The 22,656-nt window shown below is 43.3% G+C and overlaps 1 protein-coding gene and 1 non-coding gene across 2 annotated transcripts in view; both read left to right on the forward strand.

Moving 5' to 3' along the window:
- Positions 1 to 4,295: 4,295 nt before the first annotated feature.
- Positions 4,296 to 22,656, forward strand: part of Wdr43 (WD repeat domain 43) — a 54,463-nt gene continuing 36,102 nt past the window's right edge. Inside the window, exons 1-5 of the mRNA XM_008846476.2 lie at positions 4,296 to 4,569; positions 11,988 to 12,125; positions 14,647 to 14,768; positions 20,249 to 20,369; positions 21,919 to 22,058. Coding sequence (XP_008844698.1) covers positions 4,345 to 4,569; positions 11,988 to 12,125; positions 14,647 to 14,768; positions 20,249 to 20,369; positions 21,919 to 22,058 — 746 coding nt within the window. The 5' untranslated portion in view covers positions 4,296 to 4,344. The remainder of the gene's footprint in view (positions 4,570 to 11,987; positions 12,126 to 14,646; positions 14,769 to 20,248; positions 20,370 to 21,918; positions 22,059 to 22,656) is intronic.
- Positions 21,231 to 21,314, forward strand: LOC115072595. The gene has a single exon (XR_003851639.1). It is a non-coding gene; the product is annotated as a small nucleolar RNA SNORD53/SNORD92 (small nucleolar RNA).

Here is a 22,656-nt window from a genome sequence, read left to right on the forward strand (position 1 = left end):
CGGCAGGGTACTGAGTAACGTATAAGGGTTGGGGACAGTGGAATGAATGTGAGTGACTCTCTTGTTCACCTCCCTCAAATATTTTACCGGTCTGTAGTCCCCGGATTGTGGCTTTTTGACAGGCAGGAGTGGGGTGTTCCAGGCAGACTGGGTCATTCTCAGCACCCCCAGTTCCATTAATCTTCTGATATGTGGAGTAATTCCATGTTTTGCCTCTAGGGGCATAGGATACTGGTGCACTTTAACAGGGTCCACCCCTGCTTTGAGTTCAACATATACAGGAGGCCTGTGTCCCGCCAGACCCATACCCCGTTTCTGCCCAGGCTCGGGGAAATTTTTGGAGCCAATCTGATATATCAGGGTTAGGTTGAATCGGCTCTTGATGGAGTCTATATTCCTCAGTCAGGTCGTTGGTGACTAAAACCTGAATCAGTGCCCCATCGTGAAGCAGGGTGGCTCCTTTAGCTGTGAAGTGGATTTGTGCCCTCATTTTTGACAATAAGTCTCTGCCCAGAAGAGGGTCGGTACCCTGTTGTGAAGCAGGGTGGTTCCTTTAGCTGTGAAGTGGATCTGTGCCCTCATTTTTGACAATAAATCTCTGCCCAGAAGTGGGTAGGGACATTCTGGGATTACTAGAAATGAGTGGGAGACCTGGCTTTGTTCCTGTTGCCCCCTGTACCCATGTAGTTCTGGAGGACACTGGCCCTCTTGGCTGCAATAAAACTGAATTCTGGGCACCAGTATCCACCATAAACTCAATTGGTTTCCCCTCTATTTTCAGGGTTACCCTGGGCTCAGGGAGGGGACCTGAGCCCCATCTCCCCTAGTCACTTCACCCCCAATTAGAGCTGGTAATACCTTAGCTGATCAGTTATTCTTCTTGGGGCAGTCTTTCACCCAGTGCCCTTCCCCCTTGCAGTATGCACACTGGTTTTTCCCTACCTTATTTCATGGTCTGGATCCCACCAATGAGCTCCTGGGGGTTGGTTGCCAACAATATCTCTCTGAGGTCCTTCTTGTGGTGGGCCTGTTGTCTCTCCAGGACCCTGGTCAGTCTTGCTTCCTGTCTTTTTTCTTTTCTTTCCTCTCTTTGTTCTGCTGTCTCCCTTCTATTATAAACCTTTTCTGCTACTGCTATTAAGTCCCTAAGGTTCTTTTCTCCTAGCCTATCTAAAGACTGTAACTTTCTCTTGATGTCAGGGGCTGCCTGGTTAACGAAAGCAAACATCACAGTTTGAACTGATTCCTCCGCTTCTGGGTCATACGGAGTGAACCACCGGAAGGCATCTTGTAACCTCTCTAAGTATGAGGCTGGGCTCTCTTTGGGCCCCTGTCTGACATCATAGACCTTAGACTGTTTTCGAGCCACCATTTTGAGACCTGCTAACAGAGTCTGTCGGTAGACCAGAAGCCTCTCCTTACCTTCTGCCGTGTTGTAGTCCCACTTGGGACGGCTAGGGGGAAAGCTGGCATTAATGATGCCTGGGTCTGTGGTAGGGTCCCGCTGGGGCCCGGAACCAATTTCCGGGCTGCCTCCTGGATCTTGTTTCGCTCCTCAGTAGTGAACAGGACACTCAGGAGCTGGTGGCAATCATCCCAGGTGGGCTGGTGAGTGAAGAGAACAGTTTCCAATAAGTTAATCAAGTCCCTGGGGTTTTCAGAGAAAGGCACATTCTGTGAGCACCAATGGTAAAGATCACTGGTGGCAAAGGGCCAGTAATGAAAGGGCTAATTGCCCTCTCCATCTGGGGGCTCCACCGGCCAGAGGGGGAGGACAATGGTGTCAGGCTGGGGGGCCGCCCCCCTCCGGCTCCATGTGGCCTGTGCAGGTCCCTGTGGAAGCAATGGCGGCTCCTCAGGGTTAGGAGGCGGGGCCTGCACTTGTGGCGCCGTTGGCGGGGTGCCCATCTGAGAGGAGTAGGGTGGGGGAAAGATTTCGTTCTCCTCTGTGCCTCCCTGGAGAATGGGTTTCTCTTCCGCCTTTGGTCTGAGACGGTGGACCTGCAGAGGTGGAGGGGGAGCAGTTGGATTAATCGGGGTAAGGAAGGACTGGACCCAGGCGAGGGGCGGGGGCATCAGGTCGTTCGATGAGGCCTCGCCAGGTCACGATGTATGGGATCTGGTCCTGGTGGCCCGTCCGTGGGCGGAAGACGTGGTCCTCTACCCTGGAAATCAAACTCAGGTTAAAAGTCCCTTCAGGGGGCCATCCAACATTGAAAGAGGGCCAATCAACCGAACATAAAGTTGTCCATTTTTTTTCTTTACATCTACACTATTGTTATGGGAAATTGTCTTAACGTCCCCCCAGTGGACTAGTGTAAGATCTAGAGGGGAAGATGGGGTATTTGTTAGTCCCGTCCCTTTTGTCAACAAAGAAATTAGAACAAAGATCACAAGACACAAGAATGGCACAGAGGGCCCAAAATAAACTACCACGGCTTTCAGATGGTCTGGACTCTCAGCTGTGTGGATTCCCTGGCTCAATTGTGCCAAAGACCGTATGGATAGGATGCGTGTGTCCCAACAGGGTCGCGACATCCTCTGAGGTTTCAGATGGACTAGTGTCCTTGTGGGGTGTCCGGTGGGGAACACCCACCCTAACGAGGATGGGGACATCTCCCAAATCCTCCAGGTCGCCTTGCTAGCGTTCCAGTGACAAAAAACTGAGATCAGATGGCCGGGACCAAAGGGAAAGTATAGAAAAGACAGGCGGACAAACACAGTTTTACAAAAACTTACCTGGCCGGTTGATCACAACCATTTTGGGGTTGGTTCCTCTCGGAGGTCTCTGGGGGGATCCTGGACGAGCCCCCAAATGTTGTACCTCATCCACTGGACCCCAAAAAGACCACCGAGGACCCAACACACCAAAATGCAAAAGCAAAGGTTTATGGTCTATTCGGGCTTAAGCTTGGGCTCTCAGACCTCACCAACTCAACTGATCCGTGCTGAGAGCCCAGAGTAAGGGAGAGTAGAGCCTTTTATAGGCTTTAGACAAAGAGGGAGGGAATACTGAAGATACATTTTGGTTGGTTCAAGTAGCCCGCGCGACAACATAATTTTAAACTGATTGGATGTCTAAGATGCAGCCCTGGAAGTTTCTTATTGGTAAGTGCTATTCTCAGGGCTGTGGAATGTGCTGACTGGTTACCTGTGGGGCCTGGAGTCTCCATTTTTACCTTATAGGGCAGTTTTCATGCCTGGGCTTGCTTAATCTATAGTTTCCTGGAAGGGGGGTGGGGAATAGCAGGCAGGGGTCAGGGCATGCCAAGGCATGTCTAGGCATGTCTAAAGCAGCAGCCAAACATTTTACAGAAGCTAAAAGAGCAATTAGTGGGGGTCTGGAGGGATTGGGGGGTAGCAGGTGAATGAAGAGGGTCTCAGGGTTCTACACTGTTTAGAATATAAGTTCATGCAAGCAAGGATCTTGTCTCTCATGATCATAGATGTATTCCTGGTATCTAGAATACCACTGGCATACAACAGGCATTCAGTTAATTTAAGTGACTGAATGAATCCAAGTGCCAAGTAGCATTCCTAGACTGAAGATACTGTTTTTTTTTTGTTGTTGTTTTGTTTTTTTCCTCAAATCAGCAATTCCTGAAGTCACTGTCTTAAGTGATTATTTACCAAGTGCTGTCTTGTTGGAAGAGCTCAAAGAGTTACCCCTGGCTTTTCTTTTCTGACACTTGCCACAAAAAATGCTGTTCATCACACTTAATAAATATTAGCCCTCCCTCCCCCCTTTGGGTATCAAATCTAGGATTTCGTCCATACTAGGCAAATGCTTGAACAGCAAACTCTTTATCTCCAATCCTTGCACCTCAAGTTAGAATGGACTGATTAGGTGAACTATGGAGGCATTAGAAAAAGTTCATTTTAGGTAGCAACATGGAATCAGGACTCGCTACCAAAGGGAGGAAAATACGAGGGAAGAGACGTTACCACTATTACTTTGCTAGTACTGTAACTGAATAATTATTGCCGTATTACTGTATATGATAGCAGCCTGAGACGAAAGATGTAAACAGTAGTTACAGTCTTGGAGTTTGTGATTATTTCTTTTAAACACTTCGTCCAGACATTTCATACCATATACTCGCTCTGAGGTCTGCAACCACTTCCATAGGCCCTCTTCCTTCCCAGAACAAGTTAGCGAAGTGGCCGCCGGCTACCGGCCACCGTCCACCGGGAGAGTCCCGCTCAACGTTCGCCTGCGTCACGGCCAGCCACTCCCTAGGCTCCCAGCGCTCCCTCTGCCCCACTTCCTCCCTCCAGGTCCCGCCCTGCGCCTGTGCGCCTGCGCACGGACGAACACGTGGCTGCCGCGGAGCCAGAGCAGCAATGGCGGCGGGTGGCGGCGGTAGCTGCGACCCCCTGGCGCCGGCGGGGATCCCCTGCGCCTTCTCCCCCGTCAGCCAGGCCTACTTCGCTCTAGCCTCCAGCGATGGTCACTTGCGGGTGTGGGAGACAGCCAGCAACCGGCTGCACCAGGAGTACGTGCCTTCCGCGCACCTCAGCGGTACCTGCACCTGCCTGGCCTGGGCGCCAGCGCGGCTGCAGGCCAAGGTAGAGCGTCGGGACGGCGACCGGGCGGGCGACCTCGGGCCGGCGTGCGGTGCCCCGGGGCTGGGCGGCGCGTGCCTCCACGGCGCGCGTGGCCCTCCGCGCCCGGGACCGGGCGGTTCGGAGCGTGGCTGCGGCGCGCCTGGGCCCACGCCGGCGGCGGGAGTGCGGCCTGCCCTGAGCGGGCACAGGGAAGGCGCGGCCGGGTCCCGCGGTGTCCATGCGGTCTGCGCCCCGCAGTGTCCATGCGGTCTGCGCCCCACAGTTTCTGGGTCGCCATGTTCACCGAGGCCCCGGGCCACCAGGGGCGGCATCTCACTTGCAGGCCCAGCTCAACTGTGTTCCCTTGTCCTGGCTTTCGACCGAGCCTTCGCTCCCCTCACCCTGGGACTCTTCGGCATCCCTGATCCAGGGTATTGCTTTGCTCTGGCCAGTTGGGATGAGCAAGTCTGTTGTCTTCCTTCCGGGACCCCCTGTCCCCGGATGCTGGTTCAACACGTGTTCTCTTCCACCTCTAGGTTGTGGGAGTCTCACTCTTCCAAACTCTGGACTAGGATCCTTTTCGTTCCTAGCGTTTTGACCCTTTTTTTTTTCTGTTGTTACTGCTAGTATTCTCCATTTACACCCCCCCCCCCCGAAGTCTGCATTAGGATACGGAGATAAAGTGAAATAGTATAGATATCTTGCTTTAATGAATATGAGGTAAGGCCCAGTAATATCCCCCCCCTCCCCCGTAGATGGGAAACTGCCGAGTTAGGGAATCTTTTCGCTGTCAGGTAAATGCTGTTCAGTGTTGAGTCACTCGATTGCATCTACTCCAGTTCACGCGCACGTGGTTACTGCAGTGAGGCAGTAGGTAGGCAAACGGAATCACTTCAGTGTGTTCTGGAATCATCAGGTGTCCCGAAGTACTTGCTGTCATGATTGTAAAAGTTCTGACTACCAGAGAGAACCTCACCTAAATCTTTTGAGATGAAAGCTGGGATATATCTAACTTGCTGTACTTTGGGTGAATACGTTTAGGTATTTTGTCAAATTTTAAGCTACATTTCCACAGTTTCAGTTTTTGGACCTCTTAAGTCCACAGTATTTAGACTTGTGAAAAAGTCGTAATTGTCATTATTAAAATTACAGCCCTTTGCAAAGTTTTATAATACAAAATTGTTTTCGTAATTTAACAGTCCTGTAAAGTGGTATAGTACTAACAGAAATACAGAGCAGTGGTTAGGTAGGTGTATGTACCCAGAATGTAAAGTTTGAATCCAGATTTTGCTATAAAGTAAAATTATGCTTTTTGTTCCCCATTTATAACATGAGGGTAATCCATAACTACTTCATGGAGTAGTTATGAAAGCTAGTATATTTAATGATGCAAAAGACACTTAAAATATTGGTGTCCTAAGTGCTTGTATTATTGTTGTTAGTATCTTGGATTTATATAGTTAGTCCTTCAAGGTAGGTAAAACTAAGCAGCTTTGACCAAATGAACTAGGGCTAGAACTCATGTCTTTAAAACTCAATTCTTGGTTATCTACAACAAATAGTTAATATTAGATTGGCCATAACTTGGCATTCACTTTGCTTTCCTGTTGACTTCCAAGCATGTTGTATCCCCAAGTTTCAAAAGTCATGGTTTTATATTCACTGTGATAACAGTTTCATGACCAGCACTCAACTCAGACCTTTTGTCGTTAGGTTCCTTTAATTTGAGTTGCTTCGTTGAAAAGTGGAATTGAGCTCATCAAAACCCGTGTGCTGAGTATGTAGAGCTGAAGAGTGGGTGTTTAGCAGAACCCTGGTTCATTCCCCACCAACCCCCTCCCCCCGCATGTGTTTATAGCTTTCACTTTTAGTCATGTGCTGTCATTTTGACTGTGAAATGTCCTGAAACTACTGCATTTAAAACTGGTTGAGGGCTGGGATGTACCTCAGCGATAAGAGTGCTTGCCTGGCGCATGAGAGAAAGGCCCTAGGTTTAATCCTCAGCACCACAAAACCAAAAATCAAGCAGAAAAGCTGATAGCACTCAATTGACAGGGTAAGGAAGAGAAATGTCTTAACCAAAGCCTTAATCACTACTGAGTAGTGGCCACTAGGGTCATGGTACTGTTGACTAGTTGTCCAATGCCCTTACCCCTTTCCTGTTTCCCTTGCACTTTAGTCTTAGAATTGAGAGTTGGGAGGATTATAGAGCTATGCAGTTCCCAACATTCTGGGTGTGTGACTTTGTAAAGGATTAGTTTTACTTGAAAAGTTTGAGAGGGGCAGCTTTCCTCTATTTTATTTATTTGTTTATTTTTTATAGTAGACTGAGCAGCTGCTCAGCCTCTGCTCTGGGGTCTCTGGATTGCGTGCCTAGACAAATTTTTTTTAACATACTCTCCTCTTATTCAAACACTTTTTATTTTACACCCTTTGGTCTTAAAGTATGAGGCACAAAAAGGGTGTTATTATGAAACCCATATTCCCAGCATTTTGTTAAGGTTCTGGCATTTTGATTTATTCTTCAGCATGAAAGTAACACTATCCTACTTCTTGAATCCTCAAGACTAAATAAGATCATATATGCCTGCTATAGTAAAACCTGGTACATAATAAGCTGTTAGTTATGAATCAGTGGATGTTTTGTCTGCACTCATCATTTAGTGTTGAGTTCCCCATTGTAAGTCAGTTCATAAGAGTACCCTGCATAGTAATTGGTAGCTTGTCAATGGACAAAATGTGTGATTATGCTCTTAGTGTGGGGAAAGATAAATTTGTGCTGGGTTTCTTGGATAATAGGTTAAGGTAGTAGTAGTTCTACATAAATGATTAAAAAGCTCAAAAAGACCAAAAAAGCTCAAAAAGACCATTCTGCTTCCAGAATGATAATGCCTTTGCATTTATGCCATGATAGCTTAGCGTTTCTCTGGTCTATATTTGTAATCTGAAGCTGAGATGTTAATGACAGGTTAGAACTACATAACTGAGCCACCAAGAAACTGATCCTGTTAACTTCCTCGCTTTCTTTCAGAAAGTTTTCCAGGCCAAGGGGCAAAAGGGAGACTGTCTACAAACAAACAGACAAAAACAAAACAAAACTTGAGCATAATTTTCAGTGTTTAGAGGTCAGTTTTGATCTGTTAGTGGATTGTGAAATAAATGGGTTATAACAGCAGTAAATGAAATAGAATGGAAAATAGAGTATTGTTCATAGTAAGGACAAGTTTTTCTTTGAAACTTATGTCGTTTATAGGTACAGATGTTTCTTTGAGTGTATATGAACCTCTATGTGTATATGAACTTTTATTTATTTATTTAATTTATTTATTTTGGTCTTTTTGAGACAGGGTCTCCCTATAGCCCCAGCTGTCCTAGAACTCACTATGTAGACCAGGCTGGCCTTGAACTCACAGAGATCCACCTGCCTTTGCCTCCCGAGTGCTAGGATTAAAGGTGTGTGCCCCCCCCCCTGGCAGTGAACTCTTTTTTTTTTTTTTTTTTTTTTTTTTAAAGGAAGAATTTAAAAAATGTTGTGTGTGCTCTTCATGAATGTATGTGGACCACATGTATGCCTGGTGCCTCTGGGTCCCTAGAACTGGAATTAGATGGTTGTCAACCACTCTGGGTGCTAGGAAACAAACCCAGGTCCTCTGCAAGAGTAGCAGCATTCTTAATTGCTGAGCCTTCTTCCAGCCCCATCTGAACTCAAATTCTGACATCTTACTCTAAAATGTCATTGCTTAATTGCTGACCAGATTCAGTCTTCTCATCTGGATATACTGGTGAGTCGCTCCCTCTCTCCCTCCACCTCATCTGTGCTACTCATTGACTTTTAGCACTCACACATGTGATTCAGACTCCCTCAGCATTCTGATTATCTTGGTCAGATCCTGATAATCTTCCATCAGACAGGTTTTGATACTTATTCCTTAGTGTTTGTTGGAAATTCTCTTTCCTCTAAGGAATCACATTGTTTTTTTTTTTAGTCTTTACCCCTGGTGCCTTCGTGTAGATTTTCCAGTGACAGATATTTGAACCAAATTCTCAGCCAACCTTTATGCATTTACATGTGTAATCAATATTCATACGGTGTTATGTTGAGCTCCTTAGAGGGAACATCTGTAACTAGTAGAAGAAATGGACAGTTCAGATTTATAGTGTCTGTGACATAGTATGATATTTTCAGAGAAGCAAGAGGTTTCTGGAGGAAAAGTGTATGTGTAAAAGTTCAGGGAATATGGTGTAAAGATAGAGCAGGAATCAGCAGCGCTGACCTCTTGGACTCAGAAGTATTTGGTATGTAGTAGTACTTAGAACACAAGATTTCAGGCTGGAGAGATGGCTCAGTTGTTAAGAGCACTTACTGTTCTATCAGACCACCAGAATTCAATTTCCAGCACCCATGTCCAGTGATTCACAAATGTCTGGAATTCTAGCTCCAAGGGATCTCTGATTCCCCCTTCTGGTCTCCATGGGCACCTGTACACATGCACACACACAGAGACACAGGCACACACACAAAATCTACAAAAACCTCACTAGATTTCACTACTTTGTACACTACTTATGTAAATTTCTGATTTGGTTGCTGTGTTAACATGTTGGGCAAGTTCGTCTCCGCATCTTGCTAGACATGGACATGGGTAAACATGGATAGTTTCATTTATTTACTTTTTTTTTTTGTTGGGACAGGGTCTTCCTGTAGCCCCAACTGACCTGTGTAGACCAGGCTGGCCTTGATCTCACAGAGATCCACTTGCCTTTGCCTCCCAAATGCTGAGATTAAAGGTATGGGTCACCATGCTTATTTAGTGAGGGGTGTGTGTGTGTGTGTGTGTGTGTTGCTGGGGATTGAACTCTGAGCCCTGAGCATGCTAGACAAGCACCCTACCACTGAGCCATGCCCCCAGCCCTCTTTTTACGTTTTTATCTTATGTGTATTAATGTTGCCTGCATGCATGTGTGTAGCACTTGCGTGCCTGGTGCCTGAGGAGGCCAGGAGAGGGTGGGATTCCCCAGAACTGGACTTCCAGCATGTGGGTGCTTGTGTCCTGTGAGAGTAGCAAGTGCTCTCTTTAAAAAAAAAAAAAAATTATTATTTTTATTTTATGTGTATGAGTGTATTGCCTGCATGTATGTGAGTGCACCCGTGTGGTGCAATGCCTCGGAGGTCAGAAGAGGGCTTTGGATTTCACTGGAACTGGCACTAAGGATGGTTCGTGGCTGTCATGTGGGTGCTGGGGATCAAACCTGGGTTCTCTGCAAGAGGACCTGAGCCATCTCTCCAGCCCCATAGCAAGTGCTCTTAACCCTGAGCCAACTTATTTTTGAGTTAGGGTCAGTTGCTCAGGCTGACCTGGCACTCAGTATATATCCAGGCAGGCCTTAAGCCCATCATCTCCTGCTCCAACCTGCTTCAATTGTTAGTTGAGATTGAATAGTTGATTAGAATATGATTTAGCTTTAGACCAGTGATCCTCGAAGTTGCACATAAATCCTGATAGGCTTGTTCCACCAGCCTTTTCTTGTTTCTATCAGAAATAGATTCTGAAGGTAGCAAAGTTAGCAATTTGATGATTCTAATGCTTAATTTCTAATTTTTGTGTGTGTGTGTGTTTAATACAAATTCAGTCTGTAGTAAAGCTTGTTTGGAGCTCCTATGCTCAGCTCAGAAAAGAGATTATTTTTGTTTTCTTTATTTTAGACAGAGTCTCAAATAACCCAGGCTGGCCTTAAGCTTTCTATGTAATGGAGTCTAAAGGTGTGTGTATCACCATAGCATTCCCTGCCCCACACAGAAGAGATGTTGATAAGGTAGTACATATGAATTGAGTATGTAATCTGAAGTGTTTGAGACTAAGAGTGTTTCCAAATTGAGAGGTTTTGGATTTTAGAATATTTGCATTCACTTTACCGTTTGAGCATCCCTAATTTGAAAATCCCCAAATCTGAAATGTTACAGGTTTTCAGATTCGGGGTGCTAGACCCCTAGTAAATTAATATCCACCCCCACTGGCCTATTGTGAAGTAGATATTTCTGTTCATAGCCTTAGGTAGAAATCATATTTGTCCTCTGGGATCTTTCAGAGGTCACTTTAGAAATGTGTATCTGAGATGGGGCTGAGCACAGTCTTAACACAGAGGCTGAGGTGTTTCTAGCTGAGTCTGCCAGACTGTTTGCCTTTGGATTTTCTTACAATTTCTCTTTTGGATTTATTAATGTAGTTACATTTCTAAGGACTTGGTAGAAGGTTACTTTTTAATGAAGTTACTTTTTGTTAAATCTTTTTTTTTTTTAAGAGTGATCAAATGCACCCTTGACTATTTTATTTTTTTAATATTTTATTTATTATTTTTATTTTACGTGTATGAGTGTATTGCCTGAATGTATGTGAGTGCACCCATGTCGTGCAATGCCCCGGAGGCCAGAAGAGGGCTTTGGATTCCCCTGGAACTGGAGTTAAGGATGATCATAGCCGCCATGTGGGTGCTGGGAATCGAACCCCGGTCCTCTGCAAGAGCAGTCAGTGTTCTTAACTGCTGAGCCATCTCTCCAGCCCCTGTTAAATCTCTTGCTTTTTGTTTTACCAAAACAAAAATCTGATCGTTTGTCCTACAATCAGATTCCCTTAATATAGCATCCCTTTAAGACAACTAAAAGAACAAGTAGGAAGGAGAAAAAGAGCTTTAGAAACCTACAGTGATTTTTTTTTTTTTTTGGACAAGGGCTCATGTAGCCCAGGCTAGTTTAGAATGCATGTGTAGCTAAGGATGACTTTGGTGGTTCCTAGGAGGGGGAAAAAAAAAAAAAACTTGCCAAGTGCTGGGATTCCAGGCATGCTATTACTGCTTCTGCAGTTCTTTTTTTTTGTTTTGTTTTTTTGTTGTTGTTTTGGTCTTTTTGAGACAGGGTCTCCCTGTAGCCCCAGCTGTCCTGGATCTCACTCTGTAGACCAGGCTAGCCTTGAACTCAGAGATCCATATGCCTCTGCCTCCCAAGTGCTGGGATTAAAGGCGTGCGGCACCATGCCTGGTTTGCTCTTGTATTCTTTATGTACTGGCAATGTAGTAGCTTTCTTCACTGTTTAAAAAATATTTTATTATTTTTATTTCATGTGTATGAGTGTATTGCTTGCATGTAGATAAGTACACCTGTGTCATGCAATGCCTGTGGAGGACAGACTGGGCTGTTGGATCCCTTGGAACTGGGGTTATGGACAGTTGTTAGCTGCCATGTGGGTGCTGGGATTTGAGCCCAGGTCTTCTGCAAGAACAACCAGTGTTCCTAACCGCTGAGCCATCTCTCTAGCCCAGGGACAGAATTTTTAAAGTGTCTTTGTGGGCTGATGGGCACTGGTATTTATTAATGATGTTTGATATGTTTGCGTGCATGTGTTTGAAATACTAAATTAAAAATGTTATTTTTTATTTTTTTCCAGGAAAGTCATCAAAGGAAAAAAAGGAAATCAGAGGCTGTAGGAACGTGTGACCAGGTCGACTTGTTGGCCCTTGGTACAGCAGTTGGTAGCATTTTATTATATAGTACAGTAAAAGGAGAATTACACAGTAAATTAATAGTAAGTATATTCACATATATATTTAATTTATATTATTTATTTTATTTTGTGTGTGTGTGTAATGCCTGTATGTAAATGCACCTGTGTCATGCAGTGCCTGCGAAGGACAGAAGAAGCTGTCGGATCCCCTGGAACTGGAGTTATGGACAGTTGTTAGCTGCCATATTGGTGCTGGGATTTGAACCCGGGTCTTCTGCAAGAACTACCAGTGTTCTTAACCACTGAGCCATCTCTCCAGCCCCCAATATTTACATATATTTTAATACAAAAGATGTTTCAGAAACTGATTGTTAGAGATTATTTAAAAATGCTTGAAGATACTGAGATTGGGGCTGGAGAGATGGCACAGTGGTTAAGAGTACCTACTGCTCTTGCAGAGGACCTGGGTTCTGTTCCCAGAACCCACATGGGGGCTAACAACCATCCTAACTCCAGTTCCAGAGGGTCCAACACCATCTTCTGAACTCTGAGGGCATTGTACAACACAGGTACATTGAGATACATGCAGTCAATACACTCATACACATAAAAATAATAAATGAAAAAATTTTTTATTTTCTTTTTGAGACAGGGTCTGTCTATAGCCCCAGCTGACCTGGAACTCACTATGTAGACCAGGGTGGCCTCGAACTCACAGAGATCTGACTGCCTCTGCCTCCTTAGTGCTGGGATTAAAAGTGTGTTGCACTACACCCGGCTGAAATAAAATATTTTTGAAGAAGATACTGAGATTGCACTGTATAGGGGCAGTTTCCCATCCCACTACATTAAAATAAGTGATGTTTTTTAAGAACCATAGTGAGTAACACTGTCCCTCTTATGGGTGAGAGTACAAAGCAGGTGTGGGCATGGTGGCACATTCCTTTAGCCCCAGCAGGCAGAGACAGGCAGATCTCTGAGACTGAGGCCATCTTGGTCTACATAGGGGGTTCTAGGCCTCCTGTGGCTACAGGGACACCCTGTCTCAAAAAACCAGAAATTTTAAAAAAAGGTCAGATGTGGTGGTATTTGTAATCCCAGCATTAGAAAAGGCAGAAACAGGTAGATCTCTGAGGATTGCTGACCAACCAGCCTCACCTACTTGATGAGCTCAGGCCAGTGAGAGACTTGGTCTCAACTTAAAAGAAAGAAGAGTGATGGAGCTTTTGAGGAACAACACTTCAAGTTGTGGCCAACAGTCTCATGTGCACACGTACCCACCCAACTTGAATATAGGCACACACTACAGTCTGCAGTAAAGATTATAAAAGTAACATATAGTATAAAAATGTGACGTATTCTTGTATAAAAAGGTGCTGTCCCTTTATTCCTTTCTAAGTGGAGGGAGTTCTTCTGTGGGTTCTTATACCACTGTAGTTGGAAAACAAAATCACACACAGTTGAGTGGTCTGTGAGACATGAACACATTTAGTAATACCTCAAGAAGTACTGATTTCCTTTTTTGAGACCTGGTGCCTTTATGTTGTTGTGGCTCATCTGGAACGCTTTAGACTCTAAGAGATCTCTCTTCCTCTTCTCTCTGGAGTGCTGAGATTAAAGCCATCTCCAGCCCCACTTTTTATTATTATTTTTTGAGAGAGCATATTGCTATGTAGCCCAGGCTGGCCTCAAACTCACAGTCCTCCTGCCTCAGCCTGTCCAATTCTGTGATTATGGACATGCACCATCATGTCTGACAGATTTCTGGGGATATTTTTGGAGTATTTTCTGGAGTGAGGTATGTGCTTATAATCCTAGCACTGAGACGATAGAGACAGGAGGATTGCTTCTGGCTGGGCAGGTCTGTGCATGCCTGTAAATCGCAGTAATTTGGGAGACAGAGAGATGAAGATCACTGCAAGTTTTAGGCCAGCCAGAGCTATGTAGGTAGTGAGCCCCTGTCTCACAAAGGAAGTTAATTTTTAGACTCTGGCTTGAGGTCACTAGTTCTTTTTTAGTACTTCTGATAGCTTGTGCTGGGATTTCTGTCCACAGCAAATGACATTTAGGCCTAGTATTTTTGGAGGTTGTGGAAGTAGGTTTTTCCTATAGAGGAAAATGGAAAACTAACATTTTTTAAAAGATTATTTTGCTTTTTTTTTTTATGAGACAGGGTCTTCCTGTAGCCCAAGCTGGTCTGGAACTCATGTAGACCAGGCTGGCCTTGAACTCACAGAGATCCACTTGCCTCTGCCTCCTGAGTGCTGGGATTAAGGGCGTACGCCACCATACCTGGCTTACTTTGCTTTTAATTATGTTCACAGGAGTGCAGGTGCCCATGGAGTTCAGAAGAGGGTGTCAGATCCCTTAAAGCCTGGAGTTACAGGCGGTTGTGATCTGTTTTATGTGGGTTCTGGGGATTGAACTCTGATCCTGTACAAGAGGACCATGTGCTGTCATTAAGCCATCTCTCCAGCCCCCAAAAGATAAGGTTAAGGCTTTAGTTAGGTTAAGGACTAAGGTTTGGGGCTAAGTGTTTGGTAATGATTTCTGGATTCATATTATATAAAATAATATTTTTTTCATTTTTTAAAATCTGCAGAGTGGTGGACATGAAAACAGAGTCAATTGCATACAGTGGCATCAAGACAATGGTTGCATATATAGTTGTTCAGATGATAAGCATATTGTGGAGTGGAGTACACAGACATGCAAAGTGAAGTGGTGAGTACTAGCAGTGCTTGTTTGGAAACACATTGAATTTGATAGATCCTGTGGGGCATGGTAGGGAATGCATACACTAATGAGGTAGATGGTTCTCTGGTAGTACAGTCAGATCAGATATTCCCAATGTTAGTACATGAAAGCTAAATGGACACTGTTGGGAATGGAGTGGAAGGGGGAGAAAAGCTAAATTGTACAGAGTAAAACAGAGGTACAAGAGATATCATAAGGGGCTGGAGAGATGGCTCAGCAGTTAAGAACATTGATTGTTCTTGCAGAAGACCTGGGTTTGAATCCCAGCACCCACATGGTAGCTAACAACTGTCCGTAACTCCAGTTCTAGGGGATCTGACAGCCTCTTCTGGCCTCCGTGGGCATTGCACGACACGGGTGCACTTACCTACATGCAGGCAATACACTCATACACATAAAAAATAAAAAAAATTAAAAAGTTACAATAAAGTGGAATGTGGTTACTTGTCAGATCAGTAGTAGAGCTGGGAAGGACTTGTGGAAGTAAAATGGTTTGAGTTGGAACTTTCTAGGTTAGAGGCTTGTAGGAAAGCCCTTTCAAGAACGGGTGAAGGAATGTAGTGATATGGCCAGAGCAAAGACTGGGAGAAAAAGTGAAAGATTAACTTGGAAATGAGTCAATTGGTTTCGACGATTACATACTAGAGGATAATGGATGGTAGAGGTAAACGTATGGTCAGAAGGTGAAGTGGTTTGGGAGCTTGTAGACAAATTGAATTTGAAGTCATGTGGAAGACAAAACCCAGGAGACCAGGGTAGTGAGGAAGGCTCAGCATCTGTGGGAGTATTTGGGGCTGGAGGTGAGAGAAGCAGCTGTGGCTGACCAGTGTTTGCGTTACACTCACTGGCAGCCTGCTGGTGACTGGCCAGAAAAACTTTTGGAGTCTGATCCAGTGTTCTGGGGTGGGGCAGGTATACATATGTTCTGGTTGAGAATTCACAGTCCTTCATCTAAAACTAGGAATGTTCTCAGGGCTCTTCAGCACTCTAGACATGCCATTTTATTTTTTAATTTTTATTTATTTTTTGGTCTTTTTGAGACAGGGTCTCCCTGTAGCCCCAGCTGGCCTAGAACTAGATATACTGTATACTAGGTGGGCCTTGAACTCACCTGCCTCTGCTTCCCAAGTGCTGGAATTAAAGGCGTGCACCACCACGCCTGGCTATGCCTTTGTATTTAATCATAAGGATTAATCATGAGGCTGGCTCTGGCCCTGTTTACAGTTGAGAAATAGGTTAAAGAAAGGCCTGTCCTCTTTGCCACTAAACTATGCTGGCTCCATAATTGAGTCTCCAGCTTCATTCTCAGTAGCCTTACACCACTGTTAATTGATTTCTTCGTCCCATTTTAGATACTATGTACTAATTTTCTACTGTGGAAAATATGATTTAACTCTGTTATCCTTCCTGAGCCCCATTCTCCCATTATTTGGTTTGTCACGATTTGATTCAGCAGTTTTTGTTGTTTTTAATATGACTACTTACTGTTATAGCTGAAGCTTGTGCCAGTCTAGGTTCTTTTTCCAAGTGCTGGGGCTAAACACATGCCCCACCACACTCAGCCTAACAGTATATTTTCTTACGGTGGTGTAAATGGTCTTAGTTATTCTTAGACACATCCATTAGTGAGTTATGTGTATTTCTTAGAGATCTCTGACTTCCTCAGCCTATTGAACAGCTATCAACCTGGATTTCTTTCATCAGCCTGCAGGAAAAGTCCTCTTGTTAGGGAGCATGTTTTCCCTAATCCCATTTCCCCCTCCTTTTTGGTGGTCATGTTAATTTATAGCTTCCTGAGAAAAAGGTACATTTGTATGTTAAACAGATTTTGCTTGTTAATCACTGTCTTTAAATCTACTCTCTTTTTTTTTTTTTTTTTGGTCTTTTTGAGGGTCTCCCTGTAGCCCCAGCTGTCCTGGAACTCGCTATGTAGACCAGGCTGGCCTTGAACTCACAGAGATCCCCCTGCCTCTGTCTCCTGAGTGCTGGGATTAAAGGTGTGCGCCACCACGCCCGGTTTAAATCTACTCTTATTGTTGATTGATAATTTGTGAATTAAGAGCTTTAAGTTGGAAATAATTTTCCCTCAAGATTTTTTTTTAATTTAAGATTTATTAGTAATTGTGTGTGTGTGTGTGTAGGCGTACAGGTGCCTTTGGAGGCCAGAAAATGGTGTCAGAGTCCCTGGAGCTGGAGTTACAAAGTGGTTGCAAGCCATTCTGTGTGGGTGCTGGGAGCCAAACTCTGGTCCTCTGCAAGAGTAGCATGTGGTCTTATTTTATCTTTAATTAAAAAAAAATTTAAATTGCATTTATTTATTGTGTGTGTATGTGTGTGTACACTTAAGGCATGCATATGGAAGCCAGAGGACAACTCTGGGAATTGGTTCTCTTCTTGCCTTCTATTGTGTGGGTTCTGGGGTTGAACTTAACATTGTTAGACTTGGCAGCAAGTGCCTTTACCTGCTGATGTATCTCATAAGCCATGTTTTTGAGATAGTCTCCTGTAGCCCATGCTGACCCTGAACCTCACGCTTCTTTCTCCAGGGTTTTCTAATTATAGGGGTGCACCACCATGCTTGTGCTGCTTAAATAAATACATTGGGATTTTTTTGTTTGTTTGTTTTGGTCTTTTTGAGACAGGGTCTCCCTGTAGCCCCAGCTGTCCTGAAACTCACTATGTAGTCCAGGCTAGCCTTGAACTCACAGGGATCTGCCTGCCTCTGCCTTCGAGTGCTGGGATTAAAGGGTATGCCACCACACCTGGCTACATTGGCTTTTTGTGGGAACATCTTGCTCTTAACCTTTCCAGACTAATCTTTAAAATTTTCTGGCTTTTTCAACTTATTTTTCCATTTTATATTTTTTTTGTTATCATTGTTGCATGTCTTTATGACTTTAAAGATAACATAGCATCAGCATTTTTCTTTTGCTGTTATATTACTGCTTGGGGTGTGGCATGTTTTGATTTGTTGGATTCAGTCCCTATTTACATGTTGTAAGGCATTCTTCAAATTACTGAAGATCCTTGACTTCCTGTTGGTATTTGAAAATGTAATATTTAAAAGCTGACTGGAAATCCAAGGGGTGTATGTTGGGATTCATTGTAAGAGCAATCAGAAAGCTTTAAGATGTTGGTTTATGTAGATTCCGGAAGCTGTCCTATTCCTCAAGGAGAAGTCTACGCTAATGCTTTCTGTGTATAGTACTTGTGTGGAGAGATCTTTTGCAGTAGGTTTAGTAGGCTGAGCCTTGGGAATCTAACTGAAAATTTCTCAGGAGAATTACAGTTACGGATTTCTTTAGGTGGGGTGGGCCAGGGAGGGAACATTGCTATTCGCCTCCCCTGGTGTTTTCAGTGCTGAGTGGGGAAGGATTCAGGAAGGTTCTTTTTAAAAAAAATACTTTGTTATTTTTATTTTACATCTATGTGTGTATTGCCTGCATGTAGGTAATTACGCACACCCGTGTTGTGCAATGCCTGCGGAGGAAAAAAAAAGTCTCTCAGATCCCCTGGAACTGGAGTTACGGAAAGTTGTTACCTGCCATGTGGGTGCTGGGATTTGAGCCTTGGTCTTCTGCAAGAACAGTCAGTGTTCTTAACTGCTGAGCCATCATCTCTCCAGCCCCTCAGGAAGCTTAGATTACTTAAGGCAGTATGGGAAGCACATTGTGTGTGTCTGTGTACATGCTTGTATGTGTATGTACATGTATATGTATGTGCACATGGAGACCAGAGGCTAATGTGTGTATGTTTGTACATGCATGTGGAGACCAGAGGCTGATGCTGAGTATCTTCTTCAGTGACCCTTCATCTTACTGTTTTTTTTGGGGGGGGTGCAGATTGGTTAATCAGTAATCCCAGGGGTCCTCTTGTCTGCCTCCCAGCGCTGGGCTTTTTTTTTTTTAAGTGGGTGCTGGGTTTTGAACTCAGATCTTCATACTTACTGAGCAATCAGTTTACCTGGTACTGAGCCATCTCCTCAGCCTCAGCCATGTGTTTTTAATATATATCAACTTAGTAAATCCATAATGAATTTGTATGAGCCTTGAAGAGATGGAAATTAGTAAGAATTTGGAAAAAATTTAGAAGCCAGTAAGGAAGGGTAAGGGAAAGGTTCTTTCAAATTTTAAGTATATACTTTTCTTTGGTTACTAGTGAATTTGAGGGTTTTGTATTCATCAACAATTGCATTTCTTTCTTTTTTTTTTTGGTCTTTTTGTAGCCCCAGCTGTCCTGGAATTTACTATGTAGACCAGGCTGGCCTTGAACTCAACAGATACCTGGCTGCCTCTGCCTCTCCAGTGCTGGGACTAAAGGCATGTGCCACCACGCCCAGTGCAACAATTTGTATTTCTTATGAATTGCCTTTTTATATTCTTTGTTTCATTTTGTGTTAATGTATTCTAAGTATTGCTCCTTTGTCTATAATGTATATTTTTGATAACATGAGCAGCCCAGTTCCTTAATTGGCCTATAACAACATTACCATGTGCAAAAACTTGTGTTTCTAAGAATTGATCCATACAGATTCAGGATAGAAATAACCTTTTGGGGAAGTAGAGAAACCATTTGTGTTGCCAAGGGAATTAAAGGCTAGCCTGCCAGAGAAGGCAGGAACATCATGTGGAAATCTAGCCAGTATGGTCATTAACAACATCTACCTCATGGATCACCAGATGCACAGCTTCCTATATCATATTCTTAAGCTTTTATCTACCTGTTTCCTGATATTTTGTGAGATTTTTTTTATCCTGGGCCTGCCAGAGGGAGATAGATTATTATGAGAGGGCTCTGTCAGAGACCTGGCTTTACCTTAGTGGTATGTCTGGGATTATTATAATGTCAGATTTTAGGGAATTAAACCTTCGATTGTGTTTATTTTTATTTTATTTAAAAATTTTTTTTTAATTATTTTTATTTTATGTGTAAGTGTATTGCCTACATGTGCAGCCCTATGTTGTGCAATGCCTGTAGAGGTTGGAAGAGGATTTTGAATTCCCTGGAGCTGGAGTTTGGGTGGTTGATAGCCACCATGTGGGTATGGGGAACCAAACCTGAGTCCTTTGCAAGAGCAGCCAGTGCTCTTAGCTGCTGATGCATCTCTCTAACCTCCTATTTTATTTTAAAAATATTTATTATTTTTATTTTTTGTGTATGAGTATAGTGCCTGCATGTATGTAAGTGCACCTGTGTCATGCAATGCCCACAGCGGTCAGAAGAGGGCATCGAATCATCTGGAACTAGAGTTATGGACAGTTGTTAGCTGCCATGTGGGTGCTGGGAATTGAACCTGGGTCCTCTGCAAGAGCAGCTGGTCCTCTTAACTGCTGAGCCGTCTCCAGCTTCTTAGGTTGTATTTTTTTATGTCTGACTTTTTGTTATTTTCTGCTCTGAATAAAGTTTTCCCTGTTTATTGAGATCTTTTGGTTCTCTCCACAATTCAGCAAGTGGAAAGGAGACAATAGCAGCGTCAGTTCCCTGTGTATCAGCCCCGATGGAAAGATGTTACTTTCAGCTGGTCGAACAATCAAGCTATGGGTTTTGGAGACCAAAGAAGTCTACAGAGTGAGTAAATCACATTGTTTCTAAGAATAACAGTTACATAGAGAAAATAGGAAGTTGTTTGAGTCATAAATATTGTTTTTAAGAATATGAATATGGATTTCAAATTCATTTAGTTAAGTGCTTTGCTTAGGTACATAAGGCTTTTCATTCAATTCCTGCACCATCAAAAAAGAAAGAAAGAAAAAAAACCAAACCATACAGATACTTACCTAATCTTGATCACACTTGAGTGTGATAGTCCCATTACCTGGGAGGTGGAAGCAAGAGGCAGGTGTTGAAGGCTAGCTGGATAACAAAATAAGACCTGGTCTTAAAACACAAAGAAACAAAAAACCAGAAGAAATCCTTTTATTTGCTGATTGAATATAAAGAATTAATGGGACTGGGAATGTAGATCAGTTGGGAGAATACTTGCCTAGCATACATGAATCCCTGGGCTTGATTCCTAAACTGCCTAAGTAGAACATGGTGATATGAGCCTGCAGTCTTAGCACATGGAAGGCAAAGTCAGGAAGGTCACAAGTTTAAGGCTATCCTTGGCTATATAGCAATGTCAACCTGAGCTACATGAGACCTTTTCTTTTAAGAAAAAAGTTGCCAGGTAATCTGTTTAAATAATAAAATTAGTAGAACAAAATTACCTTTCAAATCTGATTTATTTATTGGCATTATAAGTTTAGATATGTTCACATACATTTGAAAAATGATTAAAACTAGTAAGTATAATTTGAAAAAATCTGTTAGACAATGATTATAGTAATTTTCTAACTGGTAATCAGCCTTTCATCTATTAGTATTTCACTGAGGAGATTTACGGTTAGGAGTTAAAACCCATTGCATTCAGGGGTTACTGAACTTTTGGTGCTGTGATGATGCCTTAAAATTGTGGTTTCTACTCACTGAGAGTAAATGAAGACCTCCAATTCCTTGGCTGTGTCTGAGCACCTGCACACCCCTTAAAAATGGATTGAGTCCCACATGGTGGTACATGCCTGTAATCCTAGCACTTGGGAGACTGAGGCAGGAGAATTTTGATGTTGAGGCCAGCCTGTGCTATCATAGTTCTAGAATAGCTTGGCTTATATAAGAAGACACTGTCTGAGAAAAATAAGCAGGCAAACAAAAATAGGGGGGAAAAGATCAAAGTGAGTGAGTCTTAAAGTGGGAAAAATGGTGGTGGGTTAGGGTTCTACTTTTTTTTTTTTTCTGGTCTCTTTGAGACAGGGTCTCCCTGTAGCCACAGCAGGCCTGGAACTCGCTATGTAGACCAGGCTGGCCTTGAACTCACAGAGATCTGTCTGCCTCTGCCTCCCAAGTGCTGGGACTAAAGGTGTGCACTACCACGCTTGACATCAATTAGATGTTTTTTTAAAGAAGTAAAAGGATTATAGCAATAGTAAGTTTGTGCTTAGAATTAAATTTAACTGTTGTTGTGTTGTGAAGCTCTATCTGAGGTATGTATGATGTAGCTTATTTATGATTCATAAGACTTACATTTTTGTACTGCTTTGAATCCACCCTCTCCTAAATCAGATTTAACTTCCTCTAGCACTTCACAGGACATGCGACACCAGTTTCATCACTTATGTTCACTACTGTCAGACCTCCTAATGAGAGCCAGCCCTTTGATGGAGTTACAGGTCTCTATTTCTTATCTGGAGCTGTACACGACCGGTTACTTAATGTCTGGTAGGTAGCTCCTTTGGGTTGTGGAGAAGGCTTTGCTTTGAAAGAACTTCTCACAGCTTAATATAAATAAGTATGAATTACTTACTGTATTTAATGTTGGAATTATATTGACTTAGAATAAAGAGTTGAGCCTGCCCTTAAAACAGTTTTTTGAAAAAACTTTAAAAGCATTACATAATGGAATCTCCTGATTATTTAAGGATAGGAAGACTTTCATTTTGTTAGATTAGATGGCACTCCTGCATTAATGTTTGTTTCCTGAGGGTTTACTGAGGCATACAACTCTTTGTTTTGGATAATTTCCAGTAGCCTTTTCCCCTAGTAATTGGTGTTACTAATTGCTTTTGAAGTTACTTCTAAAGATAAAAAACTGATATAAAGAGCCATTATAGAGGGTTTTTTGTTTTGTTTTGTTTTTTGTCTTTTTAAAAAAATTTTATTATTTTTATTTTATGTGTATGAGTCTATTGCCTGTATGTATATGAATGCACCCGTGTCATGCAGTTCTGCAGAGGTCACAAGAGGGCTTCGGATTCCCCTGGAACTGGAGTTAAGGATGGTTCGTAGCCACCATGTGGGTGCTAGGAATTGAACCCGG

This window comes from Nannospalax galili, unplaced genomic scaffold, assembly GCF_000622305.1.
Source record: "Nannospalax galili isolate Female #2095 unplaced genomic scaffold, S.galili_v1.0 scaffold683, whole genome shotgun sequence".
Lineage (NCBI taxonomy): Eukaryota > Metazoa > Chordata > Mammalia > Rodentia > Spalacidae > Nannospalax > Nannospalax galili.